This window comes from Plodia interpunctella, chromosome 16, assembly GCF_027563975.2.
Source record: "Plodia interpunctella isolate USDA-ARS_2022_Savannah chromosome 16, ilPloInte3.2, whole genome shotgun sequence".
NCBI lineage: Eukaryota > Metazoa > Arthropoda > Insecta > Lepidoptera > Pyralidae > Plodia > Plodia interpunctella.
The window spans coordinates 1,435,544-1,454,534 of NC_071309.1; the positions used below are offsets into that span (position 1 = coordinate 1,435,544).

General features: G+C 36.0%; 1 protein-coding gene across 1 annotated transcript in view; it reads left to right on the forward strand.

Annotated features, from left to right (window-relative positions):
- The window catches only part of LOC128676342 (ATP-binding cassette subfamily G member 4-like), an 84,128-nt gene that overhangs the window by 38,567 nt on the left and 26,570 nt on the right, over positions 1–18,991 (forward strand). The window contains exons 2-4 of the mRNA XM_053756403.2: positions 45–162; positions 4,186–4,375; positions 9,681–9,826. Of these exons, the coding sequence (XP_053612378.1) occupies positions 45–162; positions 4,186–4,375; positions 9,681–9,826 (454 nt within the window). The remainder of the gene's footprint in view (positions 1–44; positions 163–4,185; positions 4,376–9,680; positions 9,827–18,991) is intronic.

Sequence of the window (18,991 nt, forward strand, 5' to 3'; positions counted from 1 at the left end):
ATATATCTATCTATCCTGTTTCCTGACGTGTTTGTTTGTGACAGGCGAACGCAGAATTCTACACAACGTGTCGGGCGAATTCCGCTCAGGTGAGCTGACCTGCATTCTCGGACCTTCGGGCGCTGGCAAGTCTACTCTGCTAAATATACTGGCTGGATATACGTAAGTGTACTACCACATTAATGGACAATAACAACCGCCTTATTTATCACATCACCTGGACTGGAGGATGCACGTAAGCATTCATGTGTTCACCCTATGTAAACCTTGAATCAATGCGAAAGTTTATGAGGATGTGTGTATGTTTATTACTCTTTCGCGCAATATCTACTGAACCGATTGTTATGAAATTTGGTACACGGGTAGAATATAACCTGGAATAATACATAGGGTACTATTTATCCCGAAATTCGAATGGGAGCGAAGCCCCGGGCGCCGCTAGTTAAATATAAATATGTTTTATAACTAATTGTTGCGGATCAACAAACATACAAACTATTTATAATATTAATACTATTATTGCACAACTTGCAGAGATAACAATGGATGGACCTTACGCAACATCCTTTAGAAAAATATGTTATTTATCTACGTGTCCATTGCAAATAAATAATTAACATCTGTATAACATTAACACGTCCCATACAATAGTAAAATCCGGAAAATCGTATATCCGTGAGAATAACGACGACACTTCATTGTCTTTTTCAAATCCTTATAAATAAGCACATTGTAATAATGACGATTGTTATGTGTTACTCAAGAAATTATTTGTCTTCACCTTGCGCAAAGAATGTAAGTAATTTATCGTAATTATTCTAGCTATAATTATATTAGAAACTCATCCAGGTTCTCGCACATGTTCTGTTGAAATATTAGGTCGTGTCATTTCGTGCATTTCCATTAGCATAGATATCTTTTAAAAGATTTTTTCTCAAATATTTCAACCGCTAAAAAATATCACGTGGTTTTTTTCTGTTGCTCTATACGCAGTCGATCTCTAAATTGTAGCGGTGGTGGTGTAATAGTTAAGATGTTCGCCTGTGGATCTAAAAGTCTCAGATTCGAATCCTACTCCACTCGTGCCATATGAGTTTACCAATCTGATTCATATATAGTAGTTCTCATCGACCACCACTTGCTTCCGGTGAAGGAAAACATCGTGAGGAAACCTGCACACTGGTCGACAGTTTAGTTAGTGTATATGCGACTACCTGCCACTGGATGGGGGTAAGTAGTCGTAAAAGTCATGTCAGATGCCTTTAGGCGACTTAAATTTAATAAAAATATATTGTAATAAATATATATGTGAGGTTTCATCTCTTATAAAGATGTAAGTATTTGAATGTTTTTTTTTTTTATCAAAGTCACTTTAGAAAATAATAAATGACAAAATCATTCGTCGGGTCGCGCTCCCCGAAAATTCAGGACTAAAGCCCTCAACTTTTTTATCTAATTTTATTACTTTCAAAATGAAATGTTTTTATTTATCAGTGAGTATACAGCGCTTGAAAAATTATCAAGTACCTAAATTCATACTAATATTATTTAACAAGAAAATATTTGTTTTTTTGTTGGTACAAAAGCTACTAGACCGATTCGGTGAAATTATCCTCCAAGATAGACGAAACGTTCAAGAGTAACATAGAATACTTCATGGTTTTACCCGTGAAGCCGAAATCGGGCCGCTTATTAATAATCTTAATTAATCAAACACCAATTACAGAAACATATTCCGTAAATATATATAAAATTTGTGTGAATGTGTGAGTGTGTGTCAAAAACTGCTTTACTCGGTACCGAAAATTTACAACAAAATTCCACATCAATGTAAAAGCTTAAATTTAAATCTATTCAAAAAGCACCTCAAGTCTTTATTAACTGATAAATGTTATTATACTTTAAATGATTTCTTTAATGATAGACTCGGATAGAATTTAGTGCTAGTATACATTATAATTCTTTTTTTGTTTTGGATTTGTAGTGGATAGCATGCTCCTCTTTATTTGTTTATATTTGCATACCTATATTCGGTAAAACATGTAGGTTTAATTCATTTTGACATCAATTTGTACATTTGTACTCATGTTTTTGGCAAATAAATGTTTTCTTTCTTTCTGTGTTAGTATGTATCGAGGTAGCATTAATGGATCCAAGTGATTTCTTTCAGTAATGTACTCTGTACACTGTGATAGCGAGCTAAAACTCGCATAGTGTAAAATGCGCTTTAGTGTTAAACGGTTTTAGCAACTATTAGGTCACGGTAAACGTATTGTAAGTATATAATAATTTATTAAATGCCATTGACGAGCGAAGAGTAACATGAATGCATTTATAATGTAACGCCATTAACATTTATGTAATACAATTAGTTTCAAAGCATGACGTATAAGCGTGACAATCTGTCTGACTACCAAGGGCGCCAAGTGGAGACATGTGGGAAAGCGCAAGCTGATGGGCTCCGACGCTTTGCGGCTGAGGAAGTAACCGGGAAATAATGCCGTACCTTATAATATACCTACTTTGCTATCGAAAACTTATCTAAACACTAAAACCGCCATCTTATTTATTTCAAATTATTTTTTAGCAAGATAATCCTCACAAAAAAAAAATGAAAGTTTTAAAAAAATCTTAACAAATTATAGTTACACTTGATAAAAGATTTTATTACAAAGCACTCAGGAGTTTTCCTGAAAGTCGCTTCTCGCTGTCTGTCTGTCTCTATATATGCTTAGATCTTTAAAATACAGAACTGATATTGATGATGGGATTTTTTAATAGATATAGTGGTTGAAGAGGAAAGTTTGTGTTGGGTGTATTTGACGACCTCGGTGGCGCTGTGGTAAAGTGCTTGCCTCTGAACCGAGAGGTCCCGGGTTCGATCCCCGGTCGGGTCATGATGGAAAATGATATTTTTCTGATTGGCCCGGGTCTTGAATGTTTATCTATATATGTATATATTATAAAATATAGTAACGTTGAGTTAGTATCCCATAACACAAGTCTAGAACTCACTTTGGGGCTAGCTCAATCTGTGTAATTTGTCCTAATATATTTTATATATTTATATTTCATTTTACCCGAGCAAAGTCGAGATGAGCCGCTATGCAATAATTCTAGGCAAGATCCAGTTTACAACATGTAAATTAACTATGATAATATTAATACACAGACAATATGAGTAGATTTTGCGATAATCAATTATAATTACGCGATAGTTATATAGCTGTCTGCCACGCACCAATATCATAATACTAATAATTGTAATTTAATTATGTTATGATCATTTTTATGTAGATACGTAGTGTAATTACTAGCTGTAGCTGTAGCTTACTAAACACGAGTATTTTTACGCGACTGCACAAACAATACAACAAAAAGATGTGTTATGCCTTCGGGGTGCATGGTTATATGCATGTGTGTTTCTTTGTTCTAACGATGTGTTAGGTATAATAACATTCATTTTATCAAATAGCATAATATGGCTATTAGGCTCCGCAGTTCCGCGCACAGAAAGTGCCCGAACAAGATGCCTATCAGCGAAAAAGATCCTCATAGCAAAGTTGTACCGCACGCCCCCACCCAGCAATATGACGTTCATTGGAAATTGAGCTTTAAAGCGTACTTTGTAGACTTACTTTACAATGACAACAAAATAGCGGACTGCTCACTGCCAGCTCTCGTGTTGTCAATGTAAAATATGTCCACAGCCGACGATTTAAAGCACATTTTTCGATGAACGTCATCTTGCCGGGTGGGAGCGGTGCGATACAACTGTGCTATGACCTAGACAGTCCTCGAAAGGAAGTGACGACCTCGGTGGCGCAGTGGTAAAGTGCTTGCCTCTGAACCGAGAGGTCCCGGGTTCGATCCGCGGTCGGGTCAAGATGGGAAAATGATCTTTTTCTGATTGGCCCGGGTCTTAGATGTATTTGTTATATTACATAATATCGTTGAGTTAGTATCTCATAACACAAGTCTCGAACTTACTTCGGGGCTAGGCTCACTGGCTCAATCTATGTGATTTGTCCTATATTTTATATAATATATATATATATATATTTTAAAGTATAGAAGTGGCTATTAGTTGTCATTATAAAATTAATATGGCGGAATTATCTTTCAATCCTCAGTCTTCCGCCGCAAAGTTAGGAACAAAGTATTAAAAGTTGTTAATCTTTCCAGAACAAACGGGGTGAATGGTCGAATCACAGTGAACGGTCACGCGCGAGACATGAGGCTCTTCAAGAAGCTGAGCAGTTATATCATGCAGGACGATTTGCTGCAGCCGAGGCTGACAGTACAGGAGTCCATGCGGGTTGCAGCTGATCTCAAGCTTGGGAAGGAACTGGGCAGAGCGGAGAAGGAACTCATTGTAAGTCATCTGGCATCAATGCACAATATATTTGAAATATATACAGGGTTACTGGTATCTAACGCATAACCTACCAAAGGCGCATAAGGTGCATAGAGACTAACATCTTTTGTTCTACGACTTTTGTCTAAACGTAATAAATGCAAAAAGAAATATTTATAAATATATTTTTTATTATAAATATTATTATTATAAATATTTATATATATAATTTATATATATATAGTTTTAATGTCGTTTCTATAAAACGTTAACTCTATATTCGATTCCGCTACAAAACGCTACTGATACTGCCTCGTGTTGCTTGGCTATTACATAGAGTTAAGATGTGTAGAATTGTAAATTAGATTGATTTTTTTTATATGAAAAAAAAAACTACGAATCACGAAAAGACGTAGAACAAAAGTTGCTTGTTTTGATGTACCCAAGTAGTCTTTAGGAGGTTTTGCTTTGATACCAGTAACCCCGTAAAATTTGATTTGGTTTGACTTGTTACTCAACCATTCCTCTTGAAATTTTGCATTCATGTAGTTTGAAGTATGGAGAAGGACATAGGGTGCCTAGGGATATAGGATGCAATCGCGAGCAAAATCTAGTTCAATTATATATATAATTAGCAATGTTAAACATATAAGAACCTCTTTTGGTGGCGTTCGACCTGTGATGATAAAATTAAAAGTAAACAGCCCGTATCTTTACAATATTCAATGTCTCAATGATACAAGCCAAAGGGAATTTGCAAATACATTTCTACGCCAAATATCCGGGTTACCAGGAAAGGACGGGACGTACAAACATGCTAACTTATTTTGCTGTAAAATAACGAAGAGACAGGTCTACAATTTGTGCAATGTCAAATTTGTGACGAACAAAATTGTTTTTTAACCCCCGACGCAAAAAGAGGAATGTTATAAGTTTAACGTGTCTGTCTGTGTATTTCCCAAACCTTTATTTAGTGCTTTTTTGTGTCATAGATAATTTTATCCCGAGTGTCCTGAAAATCGGTTCAGCCGTTCAATAGTTGTAGCGAAATTTTAATATTGAAAGTCGAGGTTTTTTTTAATTTGTCTAACAAATAAACTTATTATATCTAATTTACTATACTGATGACGGCGCTATAACTAACTTTCACATTTTTTAAAGATTAGAGATCATACCTAGACCTCCAACAGGATCATCATTTAATGAATTTTTGTATGCCTATATAGGCTGAATGCATGGAACTCATGACAACCACAACCCAACACAATTTGTACCCATTCAATGCAAATAAATACTTTCTTTCTTTCTTTCTTTCTTTCTTGGAGGATGGCTATGTCGAGCAGTTGATTCAATGCGTTTGAAATGATGAGATGATAATTATATCCTCTGTCCTATTACGGCCACTAAGCCGTAACAGGACAGAGGATAGAATGTAATCACTAGATTCCACCCTCGTATATGACCACTCCATATTCTTCCTTGGATATCTTTCGAGGCGAGTGAGGGACACATAGCTTGGACAACTATAGCATTCACAAAGGTTAACGTCATCATAAAATCGCAGCCGTACCTTAAAAACTTTACGGTTATTTTTAACGATTACCTCGGTCTACTCAGCGTCACCTGTGGCGTCACAACACCGAAGCCGAGACACCTCTGTCTCCTCGTCACTTCAAGTTACAAATAAGCTAACATTTGCCAAGGAACCTATGAATCACTGTACCGCTGCCAAGTATTGATTGAAGGACGCCGATTTATCATCGGAATATATTTGCAAGACCTTTGCATTGTTGAGACTGCAACGTTCGTACTGACGAAGCATTCAATCTTTTGTTGAAAAATCAAATCGTTTTTCAAGTGCATATAACAAGTGGTTTTACAACAGTCATAGACGAAAATCAGTTTACCATCAACCTTACTTATGAGTGCTAATGTTGCCTAATCAAAAAGTTGAAAAAAATAATTAAAATGTATGCAACTAGACGCACACTCACGTCTTCGCCTAGAGTCACGCGACGCACGGGTATGTTTCCTGAGGTAGGAAGTGAACCAAACACTAAGAAAAGTTTAGACGACCTATCTATAGTTTTCCCGGCCACTCATAATATATATACGAGGTAGAAACAAACCACATAAATAAATCAATCAATCAATATATTAGGACAAATCACGCAGATTGAGCTAACCCCAAAGTAAGTTCGAGACTTGTGTTATGAGATACTAACTCAACGATACTATATTTTATAACAAATACACATATAAATAAACATCCAAGACCCGGGCCAATCAGACAAAGATCATTTTCCAACCCGGGACCTCTCGGTTCAGTGGTAAGCACTTTACCACTGCGCCACCGAGGTCGTCTATAAAGCGCTGTGTCCCGTTTCTTCTCGTTTATTTCTTACAAGCGACCTACGACCCACTTCAGACGGTTGCAATATTATACTTGTTATTTAGGTATAAACCTCTTGAATCAAGGAATCTCTTGAAGCTATTAAAAACCCCGCATCAAAATCGGTTGCGTAGTTTTAAATATAAAGCATACTTAGGGACAGCAGGAAGCGACAATGTTTTATACCAGGTATGTAATGTAATAATGATACGCGTTTCCTTTTGTACGAGCGAGACGAAAGACGATGTCTATACTTTCCTCTGTCTACGTTGTGAATACAGAACCGCTCTGTCTATATTTATGGTCGCACAAAACTCGTAAATATTCATAAACCCAAGGTGATATAGATGTGTCCTATATGGCTGCGGTTTCGTAATATTGTCGATCTTATTGCCGTCTCCTATAGGGGTTATGCACACATTTTTTTATTGCTCTTACTAGTGACCCGTTCCGGCTTTATTTGTGTAAAAACATAATACATTACACACCTTTCATGTAAATGAATATGGTGAAAACCGCTTGAAAATCCGTTCAGTAGTTTTTGAGTTTATATCGAACAGACAGACGGACTTTTTTATAAAATGTAGTTAAGGATAAGGATAATTAAATTTTGAGCAGCAAAATTTAAATTTTATTTTTCAAACTAGCTTTTTCCGCGGATTCGCCCGCGTTTAATATATGCGTGCGTACAGTTTTATGTTATCTCCTATGATATTAAACAGACACAGGAGATATTAAAGAAAAATAATCATATCTGCACAAACTATACGTACCTACGTACATACAGCAAAACATTTAAAGTTATAAAATTTCGCTGGTAATACCTTGATGATTACTAAATTAAAAACCGATAAACGTAGCCAAGTCGACCTTGAGTGACCTCAGTGTGTTGACCCCGTTGCATTTTTTTTTTTGCCGTGAGTCGTTGCATTGTCAGTCACAATCACAACTGACATTTTGAGATGTTAATATATTCGATTGTGCGAAGACATGCATGTTGTCATTTTGAATAAATTGGCATTTAAATAATTATTGGCCGGACGGTTATAATATGGCCGTTGGTTCAAGGTCAAGGTCACTGGGTTACCGAAGATGCTAAGCGCGAGGGCTCATACACACTATCGTTTGCGGAGTTTGTATGAGAGGTTTTATTTGCCGCAATGAAAACCCAGCGACGTATGTCGAATCCACTTAAGTATATTATAATATACACACATTAATAAACATACAGTATGATTATGTAATAACGATAAAATATTCCGGCACGGTAGATCCGGCTAAAGAACTGAATCAAAGTTAATTAAAATTAAATTATTTCTTTTTCTTTCAGCTACATACATGATGACGTAGCTATATACTCATAAATTAGAGAGAGAGAGAAACATAAGTCCTTTTCCTCTTCAAGAAGAATTCTTAAAATTGTCTGTTCATCCATATTTCACTTCAAGTCCGTTCGCATTTAGCGCGTGCGTGAAACTGATCGCAATTTGCGATGGAAGTCGCATCCAATTGGCCATCGGAGGTTTAGGAAGCGTACGAAATTGTTGCAGATCACCTCCTAAAACTTTGTTATAAAATTGTTTATCTAGTGTGGCATAATCCGTTAAAATATTTCGCTAAAAATAAAACACATTGATTAAATTTATACGGTTGCACGGTACCCAGTTTATTAGCTCTCTAGATTGTTTTACATTCTGCGTGGGAGGAGAAAATGCTTAAGCAATCAAAGCTTAGATCTACATACACATAAAACAATACAACCTCATCAAACAAAACATATTGTTAAAACAACCTACTTACCTTAATTGGATAAATTGCCAGCGTCGGACACAAAATGACCCATTTCGGATACCTTCAAAGATCAGCAATTAGATTGCCCCTGTAACGTCAAACGGCCCAGGCGAAAACTGACCTATTCAAGACTGCCCAGTTATAGCCCTATAGACTACAATGAGGCTGTAATTAGACTTTTTGAATTTGTCCAGCTCTGGCCGGACGTGTTGCCCATGTTCAGATTGCCTTTTTTAATTCGGCCGTCAAGGCGAAACGTGACGTTTCGAGATCTCAGATTGTGGATGTTTAGGGTCACTGTTGATGGATACTGTAATTTTTAGGATGCTTTGTGATTACTTAAAATTAACAACATTGGAGTGTTAGTTGTCTAGCTAAGATTTTATAGAAAAAATGATAATTATCAAACTCCGACGGCGAGCCGTAGTTAGGGACTATATAGTTAAAATTATAGGTAGAATAGATACATAATTTCTGTAATGAAATAGCATGTAGCATGAGTATTTGTAAAGATATGAGATATGAAGTCTAATATAATTCTTCATAGTCGTATTCTTCACGGCTGAGGGTCGTGGTAATTACGTGGAATGAAACATACAATTAATGGGGTGGTTGGCCTATGCCTTCTATTAAACCAGGGAGCAGGTTTCCGTCACTTGAAACAAATGGTGGTTGATGAAAACTACTACTCTACACATGTGGCACCAGTAGGATTCGAACCTGTGACCTTTCAATACACAGGCCAACATCTTAACCATAACCCCATCCCCGCTTCATACAATGAAGTATGTAGCTGTTAATCGTAATATGTAGAAACGTATAATATTATAATAAATAAATATATTATGACAAATCACATAGATTGAGCTAGCCCCAAAGTAAGTTCGAGACTCAACGATACTATATTTTATAACAAATACATATATAGATAAACATCCAAGATCCGGGTCAATTAGAAAAAGATTATTTTCCATCATGACCCAACCGGGGTTCGAACCCGGGACCTCTCGGTTCAGAGGCAAGCACTGTACCACTGCGCCACCGAGGTCGTCATTATCATAATTTCTCGTCGTCATTCATTCATCGTCATTGTGTTGATTAATAAAGCATTTAACATGATACAACGATTGTTGTCAACAGATAGAAGAAATCCTGCAAACCCTTGGACTATGGGACCACAGGGACACGAGGTCGGAGCGCCTCTCCGGCGGGCAGTCCAAGCGGCTGTCGGTAGCCCTAGAGCTTGTCAACAATCCACCAATCATCTTTCTGGACGAACCGACAACGTAAGTTTTTCATCCTTATACATATTATAAAACAAATTCCTCTGCCGCGTCTGATTGTTCGCGATAAACTCAAAAACTATTGCACGGATTTTCATGAAGTTTTTACCAATTTGTGTGATTCTTGGAGGAAGGATTAGGTATATTAATTTATTATGTTTGTAGGCAACTTACCTATTATTATTTAAGAAATATATAACTCTTCATAATTACATCTATTCTACTTAAAACTATATGCCTAAAAATTATTATATCTTAATATTACATAATATATTTATAATTATCATAATATATATAAAACACATATATAAATATCATACATAATTTACATACAACACATTCACACGTATTTACAATGTTTACTAAAATTAAATCAACAAGTAAAGTCAGGCGGCATTACTAATGCAGCGATTCCGCGTCACACATGTATAACTACAACTAACAGGTAACTCGATGCGCTGGACATTACTAGCCGATGTTCGGACCTCCAGTCGAGATCTGCTCACGCGCAGCGAAGCCCACGTCACTTGATGCTATACCGCGCCTTATCGTTCGCTTATCGTCTTATTGGTTATTTTCTCAAACTATCGCTAGTGCTCAGAACTTATCTATCTTCTTGTGTCGCGTTTGGACTATTCTTACCCTGTTTTCTATCTCTTCTGTTCTCCTTCTATATTGCTATAAATTGTACGTGTGTTTAGGACAATAAAGTGTATATTGTGGATGACATTCTTTTCATCATCTCCTGCACACAACTCCAACCACTTCATGTTTTTACCCTAGCTTAGCCGGGACGAGCCGCTAGTTTAACTTATATAGCTCAGTTTCGGCACACGTCATAAAATAGTACTTGGGATGTGTGCACACGAATTACGTAATTAACGTAATCTTAAACAAACATTGATCATTGAAACATTGATCTAGCTGAATAAATAAATAAATATATTAGGACAAATCACACAGATTGAGCTAGCCCCAAAGTAAGTTCGAGACTTGTGTTATGGGATACTAACTCAACGATACTATATTTTATAACAAATACATATATAGATAAACATCCAAGACCCGGGCCAATCAGAAAAAGATCATTTTCCATCTTGACCCGACCGGGGATCGAACCCGGGACCTCTCGGTTCAGTGGCAAGAACTTTACCACTGCGCCACTGAGGTCGTCAAGTGAAGATTAACACGATTACACCTGGGTGTATCCAACGACGGTCGGCCGCTCCTAAGGCTAGCTGAAATGATCTGCTCCTAAAATGATAAAGACTATATTCAGACCAGGCTGCATCTAGGTCCATCCGGCTAAACCTATATGTAGCCGCACTTCGGGTTTTAGCCGTGACACACAAATATTGCTCGTTTGATTGTATACGATTTAACAGTTTTTCAACTGATCCGAAGTTTGAGAAATTAGTTGAGATGTTGTAAAATCGTAGAAATAAAGTTTTAATTGCGTGTAGTAATATAATTTCAATTTATTTTTGATTCAGAGATTGTGATCAACAAGCAAATAGACCTTTATGAATACTTACAAATTCTTATCTAACTGAAATTTCAAAATATCATGTCACAGACAAAAGCATGGCTCTGGAATCTGAAACCGGTGTCAAAACAAATTTGGTTTGCCAAAAGAACAGTTAATATTACTATAACTAATCCCACGCAGCTGCGAAGAAGCCAGAATTATCTAAGAGTAATTGTTATAATTAATAACGCGCGGCCTTCTCCAAACCAAAGGAAAAATTAAGACGCTACACTATGAAAGTTCAATATAAACTAACCAACTAATCGTTTAGTGGTGCAGCATGAAAAAAAATCACTAGGACATAGACAAAGACAAAAAGACAAAGATCGTTTATTTGCAAAAACATGAGTTTACATTTTTTTACAATGTGGTGTTAAAAGAAAAACTTAATCCTACATGTTTCACCGTCCACGGGTATGCAAAGTTAAATGGAGAGCATGCTATCATCCCACAAAATTAAATTAAATAAATAAAAGTAATTAATAAAATTTTTATCTGAGTCTATCATTAAAACATCGTTCAAATTATAATAACATTTATCAATCAGGAAGGACCTGAGGTTTTTTTAACTTCGAGATATAAATTATGTCCAGAATAAAAATGACACAGACAACAAAAGTGCTGATTGTTAGCATCGAATCTAAATGTTGAACTTACATTGGAAATTAAAATCGTTTGGTGTTTTTCATTCAGTTTTCCAATAAAATTTATTACATTTGCTAATAAATCATTATCATTGATCTTCACTAATTTAAAAAGCTTTCATTAATTTCAAGCGGTGGTGGTGTAATGGTTAAGACGCCCGCCTGTGGATCGAAAGGTCTCAGGTTCCTATCCTACTCGTGCCATTTGAGTTTGTATACCAATCTGACTAATACCTAATGTAATGTATAGTAGTTTTCATAGACCTATGCTTGATTACCTATGCTTCCGTTGAAGGAAAACATCGTGAGGAAACCTGCACACTGGTGGACAGTTTAGTTCACTAGTGTGTATCCGACTACCTGCCACTAGATGGCGGTAAGTAGTCGTAAAAGTCATGTCAGATGCCTTTAGGGGACTTGAATAAAATCTGACACCAGTGTTAGTAATAACACACTCGATAGGAGTAAGATTAATTTGAAAAATAACAAAGTAATTGCTCTATGACAATCACTATTTCTAGTAACATCGTAAATTGCTGTTTAAAAAAAAAATATTTCATTTCCTATCCACTATAGTTATAGTTTTTTTTTTTTTAAGTTTGCACTTTTACGTTTATACATACTTCAGAATATTTTTGTTAATTTTTCTCTATGTGAATGTTATTACTTATCCCAACCAATATTATAAATGCGGTAAATTTGTTTGTTACCTCTTCACGTATTATTTACTAGACCGATTGTTATGAAATTTGGTACACGGGTGGAAAAGAACCTGGAATAACACATAGGGTACTTTTTATCCGGAAATTCCCACGGAAGCGAAGCCCCGGGGCGCAGCTAGTAAAAAATAAAGTCCTAAAACGAGAATTCATTATAATCAACATCCTCTTTGTGACGTCAAGCCAACGAAGTACTTTAAGTATAATTAAGTAACGTACGTTTCGTACAGTTTCCGTAATGGTAGGTTAAGTTTGGTCAAGTAAATGAATTTTCTTATTCCGATTTCCACGGCCTAACCTAGATTTATGTTTGCTTTTTGCAAAACTAAAGTACTTAATTTGATTGGAACAATGCTCTTATCGTGTTCGATTCTACACGACCTTTTTTTGCGCGACGTCTTTATATAATTCCTGACCCGTCAGTTCTCTAATACAATTGCGGTCGGGGTTATGTGGTATAAGGATAATTAAGATAATGTTTTTATAGCTGGGAATATATCAATTTTCCGATACCCATTACTTTTTCATGCCATATATCCTCTTGTATTGTATTATCGTAATTTGTAGGAATTCGCCCTCAGGGTTACGTAGGCGCTTAGAAAAAGTTTTCCAGTTAGATATTATATTTTAACCCCCGACACAAAAAGGGGTGTTATAAGTTTAACGTGTCTCTGTCTGTGTATCTTTTGATCCTCCCAAACGGAGAAACAGATTTTCGTTTGGTTTTTTTTTTGTGTCATAGATAATTTTATCCCGAGTGTTTTTAGCCATGTCTCATGTAAATCGGTTCAGCCGTTCGATAGTTGTAGGGAAATGTATATTGAAATTCGGGGTTTCTTTTTAATTTGTCTTTAATTAATAAACTTGTAATTATTGTTCTTCACTACTTGAAAATCAATATGGAAAGTGATACAATGTTCACGATGTAGCTAATACGTGAACTAACCAATCACAGTACGCTGTTGTGACGCAACGACAACCACACCGCAATGTGATTGGTTCGAATCGACTCGATAGTGACAGGGAGCATGTAAACCTCGCCCTTCGAACCTTCCCCCTCTGAATACGAGCTACTTTTACGATCTATAAAGCCTTATTAGAGCAGCAGGCCTACCATCAACTTTTACAGAACGATTCCAATGCAACTCAGTTCAATTTAGGCACCTAAAATGTATCGCATTCATACTAAAAATCAAGTCGATGGTACGAATTTGCGATGCAGTTCAGTTTAGGTCGTAAAGTGGATCGCGTTAAGTGATGATAGTGTAGAAGATGATAATATTTATTACTTAATATAAGCAATATAAATTATATAATTGTAGTATTAGAATCTTCTCATTGTGAATTTGAGACTGTTTCAATTAATTCCTGGAATAACCTCTTATAGTCTGATATTGACAGTTTCCGATCTATACTCACTAGCGAACCGCCCTGGCTTCGCTCGGGCACAATAATATCATTCCAAACTCTCAAAATACTATCCCATAAGAAATTATATCTCTTGATTCAGTCTATTGATTAAACCCACATCAAAATCCATTGTGTAGTTTTAAAGGTCTAAACATACATAGGGACAGACAGATAGCAAGATACTATGTTTTATACAATGTAGGGGGGGCTTACCTGATGGTAAGTCTTTTAATGCGAATACGTACCATCCAGTTAATTTTTAATACTAACGCGATTCATGAGCACGGAATGTCATTTTTGCTCGCACAAAAAAATTAATTATGCTGTCAAAAGTGAGACGTAAGTCCCTAAGTGCTATTCTACGCTGACGAAGTCGCGGGCGAACAGCTAGTAGGTACTCATTTGTAGAAACAATAAGTATATTTACTTCGCTGGCTCAGCTCAGCGACCCACAGAGGATCCTCTGGCCTCCTTTACTAGAATTAGAAACAATATAGGTAGATAAAATTGCATTAGTTTCATATAAACTGTAAACAAACATACATAAACAGCTATCCTAACAAATATTAGAAATGTGTAGGTAACTTTGTCTATTCATATGTTTGCTTGTTCAACAAATCTTAAAAAATTGCATAAATATAATTTGATGTATGGAGAAGGACATAGGGGTACCTTTCATCCCGGAAAAATAACTATTCCCGTGGGAAATTAACGCGGGCGAAGCCGCGGGCAAGAGCTATTACACAATAATCTGATGCTGACAAGGTACGAACTTTGATGAGGGTCCCAAATTAATATAATACCGGAAAATCAGTACGCTCCAGTATGTTGTGTTGAACAATAAACAGGAAATAATAAACACAGCGCTAAGGAGTTTAATATACGCCAAAATAATGTTGATTATACTCGTAACTGGCGATGGTGTCCGTGTGAATCAGGCTTCAGTTGGATTTTGGTGAATGATCACGGATAAATACAGCCTGTCTCATTCTCGCGTGTTAACGGCTTCTTCCCGGCTGTGACGCCCCGAAGCGTACGCGTGGATAATAAAACAGATGAAGCTGTGAAAATTACATTATTTTCCACCCTATAGGTTTTGATACACGATTGAAAAATATAAACAACGTTCGTATCTATACTAATCATAAAATTTATAATGAATCGACTACCTAACACAAGATGTGATTTTGGTCAAGGTTCTGAAAAATGATAAGTACCCAAGTGATACCGTGGTACTCATGTAATTTCGTTCTCGGAGTGCAGAAAATCTCTCGCAGTCTCATCAAACAACGTCTGTTCAAATTGTAAACACTCAAATTGAGTACGATTAAATACGGTTGTTTTATCGATTTTATAAGAATAGGGGATGAATTATTTATTTAACATTTGTTTGCACGGGTTTTTTACTAATAATGTTGAAGTGAAAAAATTTCACTGAGGCTTGTAACAACATAAATAATTTCCTTTATTTGTTTACAATTCCACTTAGTGTTAGATCTACCTTCGAACAGTATCAGTGATGATACTCTCGCTTTCATCATCGCATATTCGCTTCGCATTCGGGGTTTTGGTGCCGCGAAACACGAGTTCAGACCCCGGCTGCCTAACTGACGTCAACCCTCCTTGGGAATGCAGGAAAAGGAAATGAAGTAATCCTATACTAGACACTTCAGCTCTTAGTGCTTTACCATCCTGGAATATGGAATCTCAAATGCGTGGAGCTGTGGGCCAAAGCGAGTGATTTATAACATTAGTTTAACTAGGAAGTATGTATGAATCCATATCATCGTCGATATAATTAGCATCCCTTTTATTAGTCATCTCTTAATTTATGCTTTCTTTTTCTTATAAAATGGAATCAATTATCTTTCCCGTGTTCGATACCACTATCGACTTTTCTTATGTCGCCTATACATTATCGACAGATCAGACAGAACATTGGTCACCGTACATTGCAAGTTTTTTCTTGCGGTAAATAAAAGCTGTCATAAAATCTACGCAACATCACAAAAATCCGCAAAATCAATTTTTTTAATCAGATACTAGTAGGTCTTCACAGACACTTTTTCACGTCATATTCTAAATTAAATAATATCTATCAAACTATCACTACTTGCATTGATATGTGTCAGCTCGGCGATAATCGACCCATTCAGCCTACGGATGTCCTACGCTTCGTTTGCCACAATTTTGAATCCACATAGATTACGCCAAATCTCGATGAAAATTAAATTAAATTGACTGCCCAAGAGCCCAGTTAATGGTATAATAAAGTCTTACGATACAATTTCAATCGGAAACCGTTACAAATCAATGAATAATTGGATAATATCGCGGACAACTTCAGACTCAATCGACCAGCGTAATCTCCGCTGGTTTCTGTTTGCCGGGTACAAATATGTCCTGCTCCTTTGTCTTCTATCTTATCATACACGAGCTTTTAATAATAACACAGCAATCGAGTACTACACAACAATACAGGATAGCATATTATCATGGAATTAGTAAGTACGTTGTACGAAATACTTATTAAATTCATGCATTTTATTATTACAAACGTTTTAAGTCACGACGTAGGAGGTTTAATTATTAAACACTGTTTATTTCGCTCTTTCGGTATTGTATGTTAGAACTTTGCATCTACCAAACATCTTGCATAATATTTAGCAGTTTTATTTCTCGAAAATATATTACATATTTATTGTCAGTGATTGTGGTTATTAATATGTATTACAATCGTAAAAAAAAACTATAAAACACTACTGAAGTTGTATATTGGATACTAGCTGCCCGTCCCTGCTTCGCTCAGGTAAAACCTTAATAAATTATACGCCTAAACCTTCCTCAGGAATTAAACTATATATAAACAAAACCCGCATCAAAATCCGTTGCGTAGTTTTAAAGATTTAAGCATATATAGGATATAGGGACAGAGAAAGCGACTTCGTTTTATACTATTTAGTGATGATACATAGTATATCTATGTCCAAATATTTATTTACCGAATTTCATCAGAAATTATGAATGAAATATTAAAAATAAGGATCTCCAGGAACAAATCTGATAAACCATATAGAATAAACCACCCACTTTGGAAGTTGGACAGCCAAAGAGCTCTCGCCTCCTTTAAAATTGGATAACAAACATTAATCCCAAACGACATTGTGGGTTCAAGGATTAATTGTATTAATTCTATCATTTTAGCATTTATATTTCAGTTAAATTACTTTTTATAGTTGCTAGTTGTTACTAAGACATTAATATGACCTAATTAGGCATTGATTTGAAGAAACTAACGAACTATGTTTGTGTGATAAATTAATCTATGCCAATAAGAGCTTGTAAGTTAAATTTATAAAGTCATACTTTTTAAATGAGACACAATATATTTTATATCACTAACACTTTACTAAGCTTTCTCCTTCGCAACATTTTAATAAGAAATTTCCTTGAAGAAAGTTACTACACTGAACGCGCGCCGCTGAGCGTATGAAATGAAATCGGGGTCGTTAGGCGAATGGGGCCGCATCACACTGGGACCGCGGTCCCAGTCGCCCGGGCACTATTTCAGAATGGGACCAGGACCACCCAAGAACTTTCTGTAATCGGTCGATCGGATTTATGAGAAAATATTTTGGTTTTACGCCGAAACATGAGGGCATAAATTTTATGAGAAAAAAACATGCAGTTTTAATACGCGGTATATTAAATTTATTTCCAGTCGAAAAAGTATATTGGCCCAATCGGACCGCTCCTACCACTAAACTCATCTGTCCATATATCTAGTGGTCCCAATCGCCCAACGACCCGAAACAGAACATGTTGGTATTTAATTTGTTGAAAGCTGAAATTCGCAGACAGATAATTTCGCCACTGTATTATCGTGTTACTAGGCTTTACTGAAATGAAATTCTAATATTACCTACTTATGCTACTTATAGACCCTTCGCTACGGCCCTTTCATCAGAATATTGAATTTTCTTTAGTTAGACATTTTTGTAATCATTTCAGACATAACCTGTAGACATGTATACCTACTTTTCTAGAGCATCATACATAGTACAGTCAACAGCACATCAAGTAACCTTGTGTGAATAGCGGCGAGTTGGCAATGAATTTGGGTAGGTTGACGTGCTGTTGACTGTACCTTCAAAACAAAGCCGCTTCCCGCTATATCTGTCCCTATGTATGCTTACCTAGATCTTGAAACCTAAGCAATGGATATTGATGCGGGTTTTGTAAATAAATAGAGTGATTCAAGAGGAAGGTTTAAATGTATAATTTATTATTGTATATTATATATTATTAGAAAAACATTTGTAAGAAACAATAATGGTAAGCCCTTCTGGCATGATAGGGACCAACACTGTTCAAATGAGTTTCTTTCGGCATTTCTTCTCAGCATTGGTCGTTCCGAAATGCCAGTAGTTTGTAGCTTGTGAGAAATAACTATTTAATATAAAAACTCACGTGAAAAAGTGCCTGTGAAGCTTTAATTTCTGAATAAATTATTTGAATTTACATTGTCAGGATCCACGAAGCCGACAATGTTGTCCACAAATGGATTGATGGCTTGCCTCTCGATTTTTAGTCCTAGTTTGTGTTGTATGGAAAAAAAAAAACCATTCACAAATAATAATTTGAATTTGAATTGTTTCACTCGAGCGAAGCAAATTCAAATTCAAATTTTCAAATTCAAATTCAAAATTCTTTATTCAATTTAGGATGATATACATCACTTATTGACGTCAAAAATTACTTAAACTAAGTCTACTGCCGGCTTCCAAAGCGCAGGTGAAGAAGAAGCGGCGCAACAAACTTCACCGCAGCCTTTTCTCCAAGGACGTCAATTAACAAATATAGGTCT